This window comes from Peromyscus eremicus, chromosome 17, assembly GCF_949786415.1.
Source record: "Peromyscus eremicus chromosome 17, PerEre_H2_v1, whole genome shotgun sequence".
In the NCBI taxonomy this organism is placed as follows: domain Eukaryota; kingdom Metazoa; phylum Chordata; class Mammalia; order Rodentia; family Cricetidae; genus Peromyscus; species Peromyscus eremicus.
In genome coordinates this window covers 13,238,206-13,254,911 of record NC_081433.1, presented here as the reverse complement: position 1 = coordinate 13,254,911, position 16,706 = coordinate 13,238,206, and the positions used below count along the sequence as shown (strand labels likewise).

Sequence of the window (16,706 nt, the reverse complement as noted above, 5' to 3'; positions counted from 1 at the left end):
ATGTCACCTGTGAATCCCTTCACCCTGTCTGGTCACACTGCTACACCCTCTCCTGACATAGCAATAATCATCACAGCGTAAGGTTCCCTGTCTTCTCATTACACTATGAGGCACTGGAGGGCAGTCACCATTTTTCACTCATTTGGGAACTTGTGGTCATCACTCAAAGCTGGTCCTCCACTGGCACAGTGCTAGCTGGCGGAGGGCTTCAATTTTAGAGAAACCACACAATCTGGAGGCCATACTGGGATTCTAACTTCTGCTTGAGACAATGCAAGTTCAACTTTAAAAAAGAACAGAGCAGAGGCAACAAAGATACACCCTCCTTGACACAGTGCTCTGGGTAGGTCTACATGGTAAGTTCCATGCCAGCCAGGGCTTCATAGTAAAAGTCTATCTCATAAAGTACAAGTGTGAGCACACACACACACACACACACACACACACACACACACACACACACCTCTTTCAAATCATAACTTTGTCACAGAAAGGAAAAAAAATACTACAATTTTACCTGAACTTAAAGATTCATGAGAAATGTTCAAAGATGCTTCACACAGAACGATATTTGGATTCTGTTGAGACTGTTCAAACATCTGGGAAGCTGATAAAATAATGACACGTCATTGAAACAGACCACAGAATTTCCTATTGGACAAGACAAAGATGTCTGTCTATTCTGCTCTTGATCCCATACACATATTAAATGGCTCCTAACTATATTCTAAGCTTAATATAATGAGTAGAAAAAACTATGTAAAGTATATTGTAGATGTAAGACTAAAAAAAAGAATTCCTAGCAATTATTGTCCCAAAAGTATTAACTTATGGAATCACATGTGAGACGAGAATTTGAAAATCCAACTTGCTTGAAGCTTAAACCAAATTAAATGAATGTTTTCAGTTTGTTTGATAACTGTGAAAGTTCCTAGGATTTACCTCTAAGTAGGACCTCAGTGCTGAAGTAGACGTGGGACAATGTCTGTCACAGATGAGGGAGGGTTATTACTGGTTTAGATAGTGTACACAACAAAGAATTATCCTCAAAAGTCAACAGTGTTGTGGTTGAAAAACCTTCAAAGTTTCATAGAAAATTTCTAGGATATTAATGACTTAATACATCTTCTGTAATTCACCAGTAGACATAATTTTCATTTTACAAAGTAATCAACTTACAGGTAGGGGAAAGGTTTTCCCTCTTCTCCTTCATCTCTTGTAGTCTCCTCTCCATCATGCTCTGGTGACTCCTAATGGGAACTGTGGGGCTGTATACTACTGAGCGAGGAGACTCAAACAGGAGGGCAGGGACACCATCATCTGAAAACAGAGTTCAACTTACATTCAAGAAAACGCTGCCACACTTCACCAGCTCAATTCTTTTAAGACTCACCTTCACCCCTCTGTGTTCCTGCTCCTGTTCAGTGCCATTCTCTCTTCCCACAGACAGTATTGCCCCCACCATGAATCATGGCACTGCCAGTAGAGCTAGCTGCCAGTTGACCCCTGCTGAGCTCTCAGTAAAGGGCATGCATTACTCATCTAGGTGTACCCAGGCCCTACATGATGATAGGTGTTGGCATCTTCATTTACAGAGGTAGCCACTGAGTCACAGGTAAGTCGATATCACGTACACACTCACACAACTAGCAAGAAAACTGGCTGGGATATGGACTGGCCTCTAAAACTGGCTTTATATCCAGCTTTCAGAAAGTGGGCCTACTGAACATTGCTCATCCCCTCAACACACACACATGAATTTGACCACAGGAAGTGAGCCCAAGCTGTTTCCCTATAGCATTCAAAGCAAACATTGCCTAAGTTTTGCCTGTTTTAGATAATGAAACAAAAAGACCAGGCAAGAGGTAAAAAGGCAACATTAAATAAGTGAGGTTGCTTTTCGCCTGTGATCATTTTGCAGACAAGAATTCCACTGACTTACTGAATGATGAGGATTATCTGACTGCCCTTCCCAGTGGCTCTCAGTGACTGCTCAGTCTTCTTCTCTAAAGCCAGCCCCCACACCTCCAGCTGTCAAGGCCACTGAACTTGGCTTACCAAGTGTTGTCTTCTGCCTTTGTAGCTCTTCAGCCATTTTCTCAAATTTCTTTTGAAGTCTTTTGTCATTTTCCGGTGTTTTAGGAATAAAATCTTTGGGCTGCATACACTTGTGCTAAGCAAAAAGGGTCAACATTAATGAAAGTGTACTGTGTTCTTTACTGTTTGTTTTAAAATATTTACTTATGCTGGGTGGTGGTGATGCATGCCTTTGATCCCAATACTTAGGAGGCAGAGGCAGGTGGGAGGCAGCCAGGACTACACAGAAAAAGCCTGTTTTGAAAAAAAGCAAAAAAATAAGAAGAGAGAGAGATTTGCTTGTTTTTATGTGAAGAAATGTTGACCTGCATTTATGTATGTATACCATATGAACGATGCATGCCTGGTGCCCACAGAGACCCAAAGAAGGTGTCAGAGCCCCTGAAACTAGTTAGGACAGTTGTGAGCCACCATGTAAGTGCTGGGAAGAGAACCTGGCTAGGTCTTCTGAAGACGACAACTGCTCAGCCATCTCTCCAGTCTCTGTGATTGCTACTTGTTTTTTAAAGCAGGAGAGAAAGGCTTTTCCATAGAATTCTGGCAACTTTAATGACATCAAAATTAAAATCACTTCTTAATGAGTTGTTTATTATACTGTATGGGAGTTGGCAGTATTTACTTCTGAGGCATTATTTTGACAAACAACACAGAACTTAAGAGATGAAGTAAAAGGCCGTCTACTTTGCAATCGTTTCCTGAGTTATTTCAGCATGCCAGCATTCTCAGCATCCAAGGCGGCTCTCAGGGCAGCCTAGGCACTCAGCTGTTCTCACACCAACGTCCCTCCAATGACACGGAACACAAAAGCAACCATTTCGGTTACTAAAGACATGAATCAGCATTTCCTTGTCTCAGCAGCTTCTCGCCCTTGTAGGCCCATGCCCTGTTTTGCTCTGGACTTGCTAGGTCAGGTTGCACTTGGTACTACCACGTTCCTATGTGTCAAGCACTGGTCCTCAGCATAGGAGAGCTTGCCCCAGAGTGATGAGTGGCAGAGAAGATCCTTAACAACTAACTCAGTTCTACTAGTGAGTGCTGGGAGGTCAAGTCCAGCAGGCTGGCTCACTGTTGCACAGTGGGACATGTACTACTTAACAGTGTTGTTTTGCACATAAGGACAGTTTGTGCAGCTTGTGCATTGTTCTGTGAGGATTAGTGACATGCCTGGAGTACTCTTCGCATGAGGCAAGCAGAGGATAGAGGTTCTACTCTGTGACCTTAGTATTGGGAATCTTTCTACCATGAGACAAATGGCAGCAGTAAGAATAAGGTTCCGATGCTACAAAAAAAAAAAAAAAGTATTCACAGAACCTGAAAGTAGCAATGTTTCCAAATCCACACAGCACCTTGGAACTTAGGTCCCAGAGTGACACTGACAGAGCCAGGGCAGCAGCCACAACAGAAAGCCCGACTACTGCAACAGGGAGTGTGAGTGAGGGCTGATGGGTAATGTGACATCTACACAGAGGCACGGAACGCTGCAAATGAGTCTCAAATGGACTTCAGGGGAGCATGATTAGACAGAGGGAACAGATAATACCATGATGTGACTAAACTGTTTCCTGAGCAGCAAGCCATGGTCAGGCTGGGGGCAGAGTGACAGGGAGGGCAGAAATTGCCCTCTAAGAACCTAAAATAATGATGGTTCTCAAGTCACAATTAACCTGGAATGGCATTTGGAAAAGGGGAGAAAAAGGAAGGTTTCTAGAAGTGTAATATAGGCTAAAAGTAGTTACTATTTGTACAGCAGACTAGACAAAGTTTAAAGATAATACAAAAGCACTGGACAAGAAAGAGGTGCTCTTGCACACTATTCATGTAATCTCCACATCCAAGGCTATTTGCACAATGAGCCAGCAATTCTACTTCTGTTTGTGAGCACAAGAAGTAAACACACATTTCCATGTAACATGCTTCATAAAAACTGACTGCGAGTATATATAGAAAGGGCCACTCATAATATGCAATACAAAACGAAATTAACATGATCAAAGACACACTATTAAGTGGGGAAGAAAATGCAGCTCAGCAAACTGAACACTTAGCTCAGCGGTTTCACTGTGCAGAGCGGGTGTATGTGCTAATGTGTAGTGAGCACTCTGGACTCTTACCCAGGTCACTAGTCAAGCTGAGGTGACAGAGGGAATTAACAGCAGAGATGCCTGCTGTGCCTGAGTTGACCACGTGTGTAAAATTAAAACAGCATGTACTATCGACATGTTTTCCCAAGTCCTTTACTTGGGCACGGCATAGTCAAGAACTGATGAAGAAGTCTGGAAAAGCCTTGGGGGTGTAGCCTCATCAGTGCCCTGGCATCTGGCTTACTGTGATGAACAATGGATGTACATCACATAGTATCCTCTTTTTTATTTATTTATTTAGTTAATCATGCAGTATCTTCTAAAAGTGCTGAGAAGCCCACAGCTACTTCTTATACTCAGCACGAAGTATACAGTTCTCATCCACTTCATTCAATCTTAATTAGGTCATCAAATCTAACAGTGGTTCTTGTGTGAGAACAAGGTGCTTTGATAATTCTCAGTGAGTTACACTCAAAGAAAAACCAGGGGGCCAGAGAGATGGCCAGCAGTTGAGAGCACTGACTGCTCTTGTGAAGGACCTGGGTTCAATCCCCAGCATCCACTTGGCAGCCCACAACCAACTCCAGCTCTAGGGAATCCAATGCCCTCTTCTAGACTCCATGGACACCAGACTTGCATGTAGTGCAGACACAGATGGAGGCAAAACATACAAACACATAAAATACAAATTAAAAAAAGAAATACCAAACACAGAAGGCTATCTAGTCTTGGGGCAAGCTTTAATTTTCCAAGGCCAACTACATTCTCTTCCATTTCCTATAGATTATATATACCAAAGCATTCATATACAAAAAAACTTCACAGTTAACTAGAAATTTTATGGGAGAGGAGCAATGAGCACACTTAAGATACTCTGAATAATACCTGTGAAAATAAGATTTCTAGAATAAAAAACCAAGGGTGCATACATTCATAATCGCCCCATTCATACTTACTTTTTTTCTAATTAGGCTTGGTAAATGTTCATTCGTATTCACTGCAGGGAACAAAGATTCATCGACGTGTGCTCCAGCCATCCTGCATCTGTAGAACCAAGTCAAAGCAGGCCAATGAGTAAATGTCTTTGCTATAAACATACAGCATGGGACTGCTTATAGATCAGGGAGCAGGTTCAAAAGTTAATATGTTTTACATAATATATAAATACATAGAATGCCAAATATGAGTCGGTATAAATTTTTTTATAAATATAAATTTTTCCAAAATCTGCTTTCTCTACATGGTCTCCCCTGCCCCAATGTAAAAGCAGAAGAAGGTCAGACATATGAGTACATCCCTGTAATCCAAGCACTTGGGGGTGGTGAAGAAGGAGCAGCATTTCCTTATACCCTGAGAGACTGAGAGAGGGGCTCAGTGTTAGGGTGTTTGTATAGCAGGTGAGACACACTAGATTCAATCCCAAGCACTGCCAAAATAAAATCAGCACTCCCCACCCACCTTCACTCCTTCCATCAGAAGCACGGGAACTAGTAAACTAGAGAGAAGATGGGGCAGGGGTCAGATATATACCCAGGGGTTGAGATGAAACCAGGGGCTAGATATATTCCCAGGCTGACAGACTCACGATTAATAGGCTGTGGAGACAGCAGCCGACGTGTCACACATCAGAGCAACCCTGAAGGTGAGATTATCTGTGGGCACCCTGAAACCATATCCTAAGAAGGAAGCACCCTCCAAACTCCACAGGTGACCAAGAACACGGAAAATTTCTGCTCAGCTCAGAACCAAGTAATCACTGGCCAGATCTGAAACTACGTGGAGACCATGGAAGCTGACAGGAACAGAGGCAGCCAGAGCCCAGGTAAGAACAACATGTCCTGCCAACAAGGTAAACAATAGTATAGGCATGGTCACACCAGTACCTTGGACTTAACTTCCACTAACCCAAGTGGGGAAGTGTCACCATCCAGCACATGTGGACGGATGACATGGAAATTTCCCAGCAGCAACATTCCATCTAGAGGGCCGAGAAAAACTCAAGGAAGGTCTGACACCTACTGGTAAAAGAGCAGAAATATATATTGAGCAGATATATACCCAGGGGTTGAGATGAAACCAGGGGCTAGATATATTCCCAGGCTGCGTCTTTCGAGGTCTCATCAGTAGTCTGCTATGTGAGACATCACAGGAAGGGGAGGGACTCAAAACCCATCCCAACAAGAAAGAGATTACTGACTGATATGATGATAAATGTAACATTATTTCCACTTTGTTTTTCAATTTTCATTCTTGTATAAATATCTTTTTACATTTATTTTTACTTTATTTTATGGGTATGAGTGTCTTGTCTGTATGTTTGTCTGTGTACCACTTGTGCCTCGTATCCAGAGAGACCAGAAGAAGGCATGAGATAGTGTGAGCTGCCATGTAGGTCCTGGGAACTGAACCCAGGTCCTCTATAAGAATAGCCAGTGCTCTTAACCTCTGAGCCACCTCTCTGGCCTGCAAAATGATGTCTTAATGGTCTTGCTTTGATTTTGATATTCCTCAATTATACTCATTCTATACATAGCCCAGTCTCTCCTCTCATTCCTACCTCATTTCTTCTCTCTTCTCTATACACTCCCGCCTCTTGCCTCTTTACTTAACCCTAACCTCTGTAGCTATAATAATCTTTAAATTATGGATCCTAACAGTATCCAGGTTTCTCCTTTCCACTTTTCACTCATTATTTTCCTCAGTTGATCTAATGCTCATCCTCATCCTTACTCAGCCCATTTCCCTTCTATCCCTAACCTTAGTGACCTACCACACGATCCTTGCCCCTCTATCTCTGAATAGTTACTGAAGTTAGAGGGATGGCTTGATTAACTATTACAATGTGTGTGCTGAGCCTCTCTAGCAATTGTGGCTGCTTCTGCATCTACTACTGCTCCCTCAGGGAGGTATGGGGGGAGAGGACTGTCAACTAGAGCATGTGAATTAGGGTGTAGTTCACTAGCTACACCCCCAATCTACTAAGAAGAAATGATACCTTCATCTTATTGCAAACCAGTCCCATTTGAGCATGCACATACTTCAAGTGAAAGAATACAGCCAATAAAGCCAGGCATGGTGGCTCACGATTTTAATCCTAGCACTCAGGAGGCAGAGGTAGACAGATCTCAAAGCGCTCATGGTCAGTCTAGTCTATACAGCAAGTTCCAGGTCAGCCAGTTACATAAGAGACCCTGTCTCAAAAGAAGAATGGAGAAGTCCTGATGTTTTATCAAAAACAATACAAGAGAAGTAAATAAAAAGGATACAAATAGAAGATGAAGTCGGTGTTCTTATTTGTAGAAAACATGATCCTACACAAAAGGGAATCATAAAACTCCTGATAAACACTTTCAGCAAAGTGGCAGATACAAAATCAACATAAAAAACAAACTCGTAGCCCTCCTATGTATCACCACCAACACACTGAGAAAGATCAGGCAGATATTCCCAATTAGGAGAAACCATCACACAAAGATTTCTGGTTCCCCTGAGGACATGGTGCCTCCCTCAAGAGACTGTCTCCTGCTCCTGTGGGCTCTATCTAAGGAAAGATGGGTGGGGAAGGAGGTGTCCTAGACAAGTCACCTCTTCAGATTCCAGGTGCAAGAGAGTAACTAAGGAGGTAGAAGGCCCTGGAGGTTCACAGTAACAGTGCAGGCACAGCGGGGGCTGGGGATGTAACTGAGCACTGTTTAGATAATAAACAGGGTCTTGACCTCTGGGTAAAATGACAGAGCAAGTACACAAGTTTCTCTTGTTCCCCTAAATCACAATAAAAGAGCAGGAAAAGAAAACAAAAAGGACAAAAAAGAGGAGTAGATAAGAGCTGCTTGGGGAACTGTCGAGCAAACAAAGAAAAGAAAACCCAGGCCTAGCAGAGTGCAGGGGAGTCAAGGACTCCAGGTCCTCTCCAACCTCTGGGTGTGTGCTGGGGAGAAGGTGACACACAGAACAAACAGGGAAGAGCAGGGAAACAGGTGTGGACATGGTGCCTAGCCATGCGCACTCCCCTAACACCAGGGTAGAGCTGTGGATCCATGTGAGACAACTGGAACCCAAAAGTTTGGACACAGGGATGGCCGGCAGCACTCAGTGAAGGAAAAACAACTCTATATGACAGAAGTGTGTTCACAGTAGACTCAAGATCCAGCTACCTAGTTCAGAATTGTAAGCACAAACCACTAGCTTAACAAAATTTCATTATGCACATTGGTATAAAGAGAAAGAACATTTGTGTGCAAAGAATGTATATATATCTCTAAGAGAAGGGCACCCTGAGGGGGACTGGTTAAAAACAAATTTCCGGTGGCTGGAGAGATGACCGAGCAGTTAAGGGCACTGAATCAGTCTGAGTACCTAACCACAGTTCATGGGATCTGGTGCCCTCTTCAGGCCTCTGTGGGTACTGCATGCATGTGATACACATACATATATGCAGGCACTCATACATGTATATAAAAATAAATCTTGGGGCTGGAGAGATGGCTCAGTGGTTAAGAGCACTGACTGTTCTTTTAGAGGACCCTGGTTCAATTCCAAGCATCCACATGGCATCTTACAACTGCCTGTCGTTCCCATTCCAGGGGATCTAACACCCTCACACAGACATGCAGGCAGGCAAAACACCAACGCATATAAAATAAAAATAAATTTAAAAAAATTTAAAATTATTTAAAAAAAAACTTAAAACAAACACCAGATAATGTTCACAGTCGATCGAACAATGCCTGCCTTTTGCCCTGTGATGGTCAGTGGTAACTGACAACTCAGCATCTAAGACCTAAGAGGTAGGCCTCTGGGCATATCGATAAGGGACTTTCTAGATTAAGGTTAGCCTCGAAGAATGTCTTTGACAAATTGTCTCGACTCCTTTAAAGGATGAAGGAAGACCCGCCTTAATTATGGATGAGACCATCCCCTGAACAAGGGGTCTGAGATTGTGTAAATGGGGGGGACAGGCTGAGCACTAGCACATGTGCACTAACTGTTCTCTATTCTTGACCTTGGATGTAACAGAACCGAGTCTCTCATCCCCTGCTGCTGTGACTTGCCTGCCATGATGGACTGTAATTTGGATTTGAGTCCAACAAACCTTTTCTCCCTACGTTGCTTTTGTCAGGGTATTTTTTATCACAGCAACAGAAAAGAAAGTAAGCTACACCCCAAGCCCTGTAATGTTTAAGTCCTTTTCTTACTGCGTGTGTGTGTGTGTGTGTGTGTGTGTGTGTGTGCGCGCGCGCACCCGTACACACATCCATATAATCAAGCAACATTTGGTCAGAAACAGGAAGCAGCTAAGAATGACAACATGATGGACCTTGCAAAGACGGAACCTCAGGTGCTGCCACACTTGACTGCATTGATACAAACTGTCCACGCTCTGCCTTTAGAGTTTCCCAGTGATGGGCAAACAGACATGGGAGTGACCGCTAAGGGCACAGGCTTCAGTTCAAGGTACAAAATACTTTACATTGTGGAGATGGCTGCACAACTCTGAGTATGTTTAAAAGCCATGAACTGTATACTTTAACTGAGAAAACTGTATGATATATAAATGAGAACGTATGAGAGACTGCTATATATCCACTCTTAATAGCTAAATTTAAATGATGGACAAACCCCAAGTGTGGGTGAAAGCACGGAACAAAAGAACACTCACACTGTTGTAGGAACGTGAAACCATGCAGCCACCTTGTTTGAGTAATAAACCACAAGAAATGAAAACACAGAAAGGCACAAACACAAATCTCCATAACAACTTCATTCATAGTAACCAAAAATGGAAAACTGTTCAGATTTCTACCACTGGCAAACACACTGTGGTATGTACATGCAATAGATACTACTTGGCTAAACAATGAAAGGAAACTATTGCTGCATAAGACATGGAGAAGTCTCTAAAATATCACAGTGACTGAAGGAAGCCAAGCAGTACATGCTAGAAGAGTCCATCTGCCCGAAATCCTACAGCAGGGAAACTAACTTCTGGCTACAGAATCCAGAGCAGAGGCTGCTCCAGGGTGGGGGCTGGGGACAAGGAAGCTGCTTCAAAGGGGCAGGTGGTACTCTGAAAGGTTATAAAACCCCTAGATTTTGAGAAAGGGTCTCACACTGTACCCCAGGCTGTCTGGAAGTAGTTATATAGCCTGATCTGGCCTTGAACTCTCAGTGATGCCCCTGTCTCAGCCTCCCAAGTGCTAGTGTTACAGACATGAGCCCCCACACTTGATTTAAGCCACACATTTACAAAGCTGGTTTTTAAAAACAATCCCATCATGTAAGCCTCTAGAAGCCCATAGCTTCAGAACGGTCCTAATGGAAGAGCTGGGTGTACTGACTCATGCCAATGATCTCAGCACTGGGGAGGCAGACACACAAAGACTACAGCAAGCTGAAGGCCAGCCTGAGCTGCAGACACACGGTGACATGAAAGCAGGCTGGAGATAAAAGGGAAAACCCAAAACAACCAACCAAACAATAAAGGCCAGTAAGAATGGCAAAAGAGCAGAGGAGGGAAATGTCTCTTAAGTGCTTCTTCTCTAGCCTGGTTATGAGTCTAACCCTGAGTAGTTCTTATCACCTTGTTCTCTCTCAAGAAAAATGTCAGTAAAAGGAAGGAAATGGTTAGGACTAATCTGAACCTAAGAGAAACTGAACCTGGGGATCCTATTACCACCTACAGAATATCCTGGTCAGCCTAAGGACAAGGTCAGCTAGTCTGGAGACGTCTGCACCAGCTTTGGTGTGTAGGCACTGCCACTTCCCTTCTGGTTTACAAACTAAGTTTAGCTCACAGACCAGCTGCCCAAGTTTATAGAATTACTAAACATGTTCTATAGCTAATAGTTTGGGAAAAGGCTTGATTCAAATCAGCAAAATTTGTGCCTGGTCTAGTGACATAGTTATAGAAGACATGTTTTATTTAACTTTAGAATAAGTATCTTAATAACTCACCTATCAGAGTGACAGGTGTACAGGCTCAGATTCGGAATTAAGTCAGTTCCCACATGAAGTGAAACATGATGCCAGTAACATAAATCTCGGCAAGAGACTTGCATGTTCACACAGGCGTTAAAGTATGAAGCTACTCAGTAAAAACTCACACTAAACTAGGCATGGTTATACACATCTTTAATCCCGGAACTCTGGAGGCAGAGGCAGGTGGATCTCTGTGAGTTCAAGACCAGCATGATCAATATAGTGAGTTCCACACCAGCTCAGGCTAAAAAGATAGATTTTGTAATTGCAAGGTGAGGTAGCTATGGCTTGTTATGCTTCTCTGATCTTTCAGCATTCACCCCAATACCTGGCTCCAGGTTTGTTTTTATTAATAAGACCTTTTTAAGACTCGTGCTACATCTGGTGCCCAATGTTTGTGGTATGAATTCACAAAAAAGCCGCTTGCCTGTGGCCTTGCGGGCCCCAGCTCAGATCTGAGCTACAAGTTGCCGGTTGTGGTGGTGCACGCCAGTAGGATTTACTGAAGGAGGATCCCGAGTTTGAAGCTGGCCTTGGAGGCTTTCTAAGGAGAAGCTGCGGCCAGGGCTGATCCACAAACGGTGGTGGTGGGACCATGGAGGCAGTGGCTGCTGCTCCGAGTTGCTGGCTGCTTATCATTGTGTTGGTGACTGCGGTGATGCTGCTACCTGGGAGGAAGGGTTTACTGCTGCTCGCTCAGAGAAGAATTGCCAGGATTATCATGTTACAAGAAAGCATCGGCAATGGTCAGTTTGGAAAAGTTTGGCAAGACAAATGGTGGGGAGAGATTGCTGTGAAGATATTTTCTTGTAGGGAAGAATGTTCATGGTTCCCAGAGGCAGACATTTATCAGACTGCTCCAAACCACAGAGGAAGCACAGAAAAAAAAAAAAAAAAAAAAAAAAAAAAAAAACTGCAGGGAACCATGACTACACCTAATAGCAACTTTGAAATCTTCAAAAGGATGACAGGACCCCACAACAATGATTCCACATGGACTATGGTAAAGCCATTAAGCTGATCAACACCACAGAAAAATCTGCTTTGGACTACAAACTGCTCAGGACAATTTCGAGATGGCTAGCTGAGATGATCCAAATTCAGACTACCCGAGCAAGGAGTTGAGACAGCCCTTCACTTCCCCACTATGCAGAGACTGGACAGATGATACAGCTAAATCTCTCAGAACTTGACAATTAACTCAAATATTTTCTTTTCAGGATTCCCTATAGATGCCTTTGCCCCCCAGAAAGCAGGAAGTAATTTTAAGAAAACGACACCCACATTCCCAAGATGTGGGATGGGAGGTTTTTCGTTGTTTAATGAGTTATGGATACTGTCATTGTTTATGATGGTTGATTACAAGTTGTTAATTGTTAATGGTCAGGAAAAAAGCTGAACAAGGAGATTAGATTTAGAGTTTTTGTTTAAAAAAAAAGAAAAAGAGAAAAGAGAATATAGATATGAGGTAGATCATTGAATCTACTCTGAGAAAAAAGATAAAGAAATAATAGGATAAATGGGTAGATCATTGAATCTACTCTAATAAGAAAAAGGGGAAGATATAAAAATGACAAAAGGTAGATTATTGACTCTATTATGAAAAGAAAGAAGAGAATATGGATATAAGATAAAAGGGAGATTATTGACCCTACTTTTAAAAAGGAACTACTGTTTTAAACAGGATAAGTAATGAAAATTGTTTATCTGAATTTGTCAAATGTTAATGGACTGGACATTGTTAATACACATAATGGAGTTTTTTGTCTGAATCTGTCAAATATTAATGGACTAGACATCATTAATGTAATTCTTGACTGTATATATTGTGTATACTTATTGGATATAGTTTTTCTTGTATTAGTTATAAGCTTTTTTAAAGTTTAGACAAAAAAGTGGAAATGTGGTGATATTGTGTTCCCCAATATATTGCACCCTAATAAACTTATCTGGGGTAAGAGAACAGAACAGCCACTAGATAGACATAGAGGCCAGAAAATGGTGGCACACACCTTTAATCCTAACATTCTGGAGGTAGAGATCCATCCAGATCTCTGTGAGTTCAAATCCACACTGGAAACAGCCAGGCATGGTGACACATGCCTTTAATCCCAGGAAGTGACGGCAGGAAGCAGAAAGGTATAAAAGGTGTGAAAACCAGGAACTAGGGTCGGTTAAGCTTTTAGGCTTTTAGCAGCAGTTCAGCTGAGATTCATTCTGGATGAGGACTCAGAATGAGTCTGAGGAAAAAGGTTCAGATGAGGAACTGGCAAGGTGAGGTGGCTGTGGCTTGTTCTGTTTCTTTGATCATTCAGCATTCACCCCAATACCTGGCTCTGAGTTTTTCTTTATTAATAAGACCTTCTAAGATCCGTGCTACAATAGAATGTGTCCATTTGGCCCTGTGCTTCATATTGGTCTACTGTGAAATCTTACCTCATGGTTGTTGTTTAATTTGATAAAAATAATTATAGATTGTGGTAGGTATAAACTGGACCCCTATATATCATGCCTGTGAATATATTATACTATATGACAAGAAGGACTTTGAAAATGGAATGAAAACTACTCACTAGCCCCCTTAAGACAGGAAGATTATCATTGAATACAAGAGTGATCCCAAGGCACTCAGAAGGGCCATTAAAGAAGAAACGGAAAATGAAGAGATGCTCAGAAAAGGGGGGCAGCCTGGTTACCAGTTCTGAAACACGAGAGTTCTGTACAAGAATGAGACAGGACTCCATGAGCCCACAGCTGGACTCCTGAGTAGAAGGAAAAGAGGTTTCCATGAGAAGAAATCTGAAAGAGATGAATCAGTAGTTAAGGGCATGTAATGTTTTTCCAGTGGACTGGAGCTCGATTCCCAGAGCATATGTCAGGCAAGTTATAACCAGCTGTAACTCCAAGGAGATCTAATGATGCCTCTGGCCTCCCTGGGTAACTCACATGCACATACCCACACAGACACTTAATTAAAAATAGTAAAACCAAACTCCACTGGTATAATAAAACCAAACTCCACTGATAACAAAAAGCCTCACATTTATCTGACACCTCCTCAATATGATGAACAGAAAATGCTTCCTAGTAGACTTTTAGTATTCTTCAGAAGTGCAAAATGGTAGCATTAGCACTCCATCTAGTGGCCAAAGAGAGAAGTGTTTCAAGGCAGTCCTGACAACACCAGCTGTAGCCACTTCAGAGCCCAGGGAGGCCACATCTGCATCTATCCCACTAGGAAAGCTTCCCCTCAGGAGATACCTGTAATTGCCACTCCCTCACCCGGGCAGCCCTGCTGCTCCTTCACCTCCCCCAAACTATCGCCCTTTACCCCCTAAAGCAGTCAGTGAGTCACCTAAGCAGCAGGGTACTATTTTCTAACACAGACATATCGCATTAGTACTGCACGTATCTGAAAATCACTTGGCTAGCACACAATCCTAACACACAGTATCCCCCGGGACACAAGGAAGAACACAGGAAGGAGTGTTTGAGGGGTCTCGGAGCAGAGAGAACACAGTAGATCTTACTGGGACCTGAGTTCTGAGTACTGAACACCAGGTTGTATCCAGTGAGGGTCAGAATAAAGCAGAGTGGCTGCACACCAGTCTCCATCTCTCCCCAGGCTGGCTGGGTCCAGACCTGAATCACTGCAGGACATAGGATTATGATCTTAGAATCTTGTTGGAGGAGACTGTAACTGCATTAGGTGCTAAAAAAGGAAATTTAATTATGTAATTGTGCAAAGAAAGGGCATTTGTGCAAATACTTAGTGTCTGCTAAGTCACCCGCAGTTTGCCAGGCCCATCTTTCCTCATGTCACACTAGAAGCCGAATCGCCATCTTACCTTCTGTTAGCCTAACGCCACCTCTAGTCCATCCCACCTCTTCTAAGAGGATGCACATGCTGGGGGCATGCTGAGACTCTGCAAAGGGCAGCCAGACAATGAGTCTGCAGCAGTGTACCTGCTGGTCACTTCTGTCATGCACTGCTTTGGAAAGTGGCCACGGCAGGTTTCTCATGATCTCCTCCCTTGCAGCCACACTAACCCCTCAGTTACTCCTCCACAGGCCTCGGTCCTGGACCCACCGCAGTCTTAGATCTTCCTTTAATAGGCTGACAACACCAAATGGATGCATTTCATTTTTTTACGTGTGTTAGTGGCCGTTTTAAAATTTTAACTTAGGATCAACTTTCTCCAAAAGACCCAGGAGATGAGAGCCAGGCTGATCTTTAATTATTCTGTCTTCATCTTTTGTTTTCTGGGATATAAAATTTTCTCTTGTCCAAAAGAAAGGTCCTTTTAATCAGAGACTGTTATAGTCTGAAACCTGGTGCCCAAGAGACCCCACACAATGGGAATTTAGTGACCCTAGAAGCCACAAACACATGAGCACAGCCAATGAAAAAAACCGATGAGTGACCCTGGGCAGTTAAGAGAAGCCAGACCAGTGATTAACAGAGGCCATCTCAGCTCACTTAAAATTAGGAAAAATTAGAATAAAAACAATACTTTTTACTTATAAATTAAGACATCTTTTTATATTACTTGAAAAGACAGAAATTAAGGCATTCTTTCCAGGAAAATTTGGCAGCATCTACCACAAATTACAATGTGCACGCCCCATTTCTGGCATTTAAACCTGTGGAAAGACATATATCTACACTAGTGCGGTAGTGTAGTGAACACTAGTGTATACCTAGGTTCAATGTCACAATGATTCTGAATAGAAAAGGAAATAAAAATGTCTTATCAGACCAGTTATGCTATTTCCTGCATCTCTAATACAAAGGGCATTTTTTTTTTGGAGACTGGGTCTTACACAGCCCACACTGCCTCAAACAACTCTTCCTATGTAGCAGAGGATGACCTTGAACTCTGATCTTCCTCCTGCCTCTACCCACCTACTCCCTTACTCATATCCCCAGCTGGGAGTGCTGGGATTGGTATCAAACTTGTGGGTTACAGCCTGTGCCCCAAAACGGGTCTGGCTACCCAAACTCAATAAGCCAATTAAAAGAGATGACTTAACAGCAGAAAGCAGAATTATTCAATGTCCAAACATATTTTTCTGCTTCACCAAGTAAAGGTGAAAAGCAACTGATGCCGGCAAGTTAAAGGGGAAAGAGGAAAATTACTCCAGCAGTTGCTGGGAACGTCCACTTTACCTTCCACTGCAGTCAGCTCACTCCGAGGGGCAGACACCCCCAAAGTGTGTCTTAATCCCTCCATGATCACCATTTTTCTGCTTCTCACTATTAATCTAGCTTTCAATTGGCTTATTGAGTTCACATGGCCAGGCTTGACTTGGGGCACAGGTATGACTCCAAGTTAAATAACAGGATTAAAGACATGCACATGGCCCCACTTTTTACTGCACTAGGGGGTCAATCTAGGGTGTGCATGCTAGACAAATACTCCACCAACTGAGAGAGAACCTCTGTCATACAAAGTATTATTTTATATTTGTTAAGGACAATGGGACAAGGTCTGGAGTCATGGCTCAGTGTTAAGGACACATGTTGTTCTTGCAGAGGACCTCAACTGT

General features: G+C 42.8%; 1 protein-coding gene across 2 annotated transcripts in view; it reads right to left on the bottom strand.

Moving 5' to 3' along the window:
• Positions 1 to 16,706, bottom strand: part of Mcph1 (microcephalin 1) — a 204,099-nt gene that overhangs the window by 178,258 nt on the left and 9,135 nt on the right. For both annotated transcript variants that reach the window (XM_059245032.1, XM_059245031.1), the window contains exons 3-6: positions 5,135 to 5,222; positions 2,059 to 2,173; positions 1,180 to 1,320; positions 518 to 607 (exon numbers count right to left, since the gene is read on the bottom strand). In XM_059245032.1, coding sequence (XP_059101015.1) covers positions 518 to 607; positions 1,180 to 1,320; positions 2,059 to 2,173; positions 5,135 to 5,222 — 434 coding nt within the window. The remainder of the gene's footprint in view (positions 1 to 517; positions 608 to 1,179; positions 1,321 to 2,058; positions 2,174 to 5,134; positions 5,223 to 16,706) is intronic.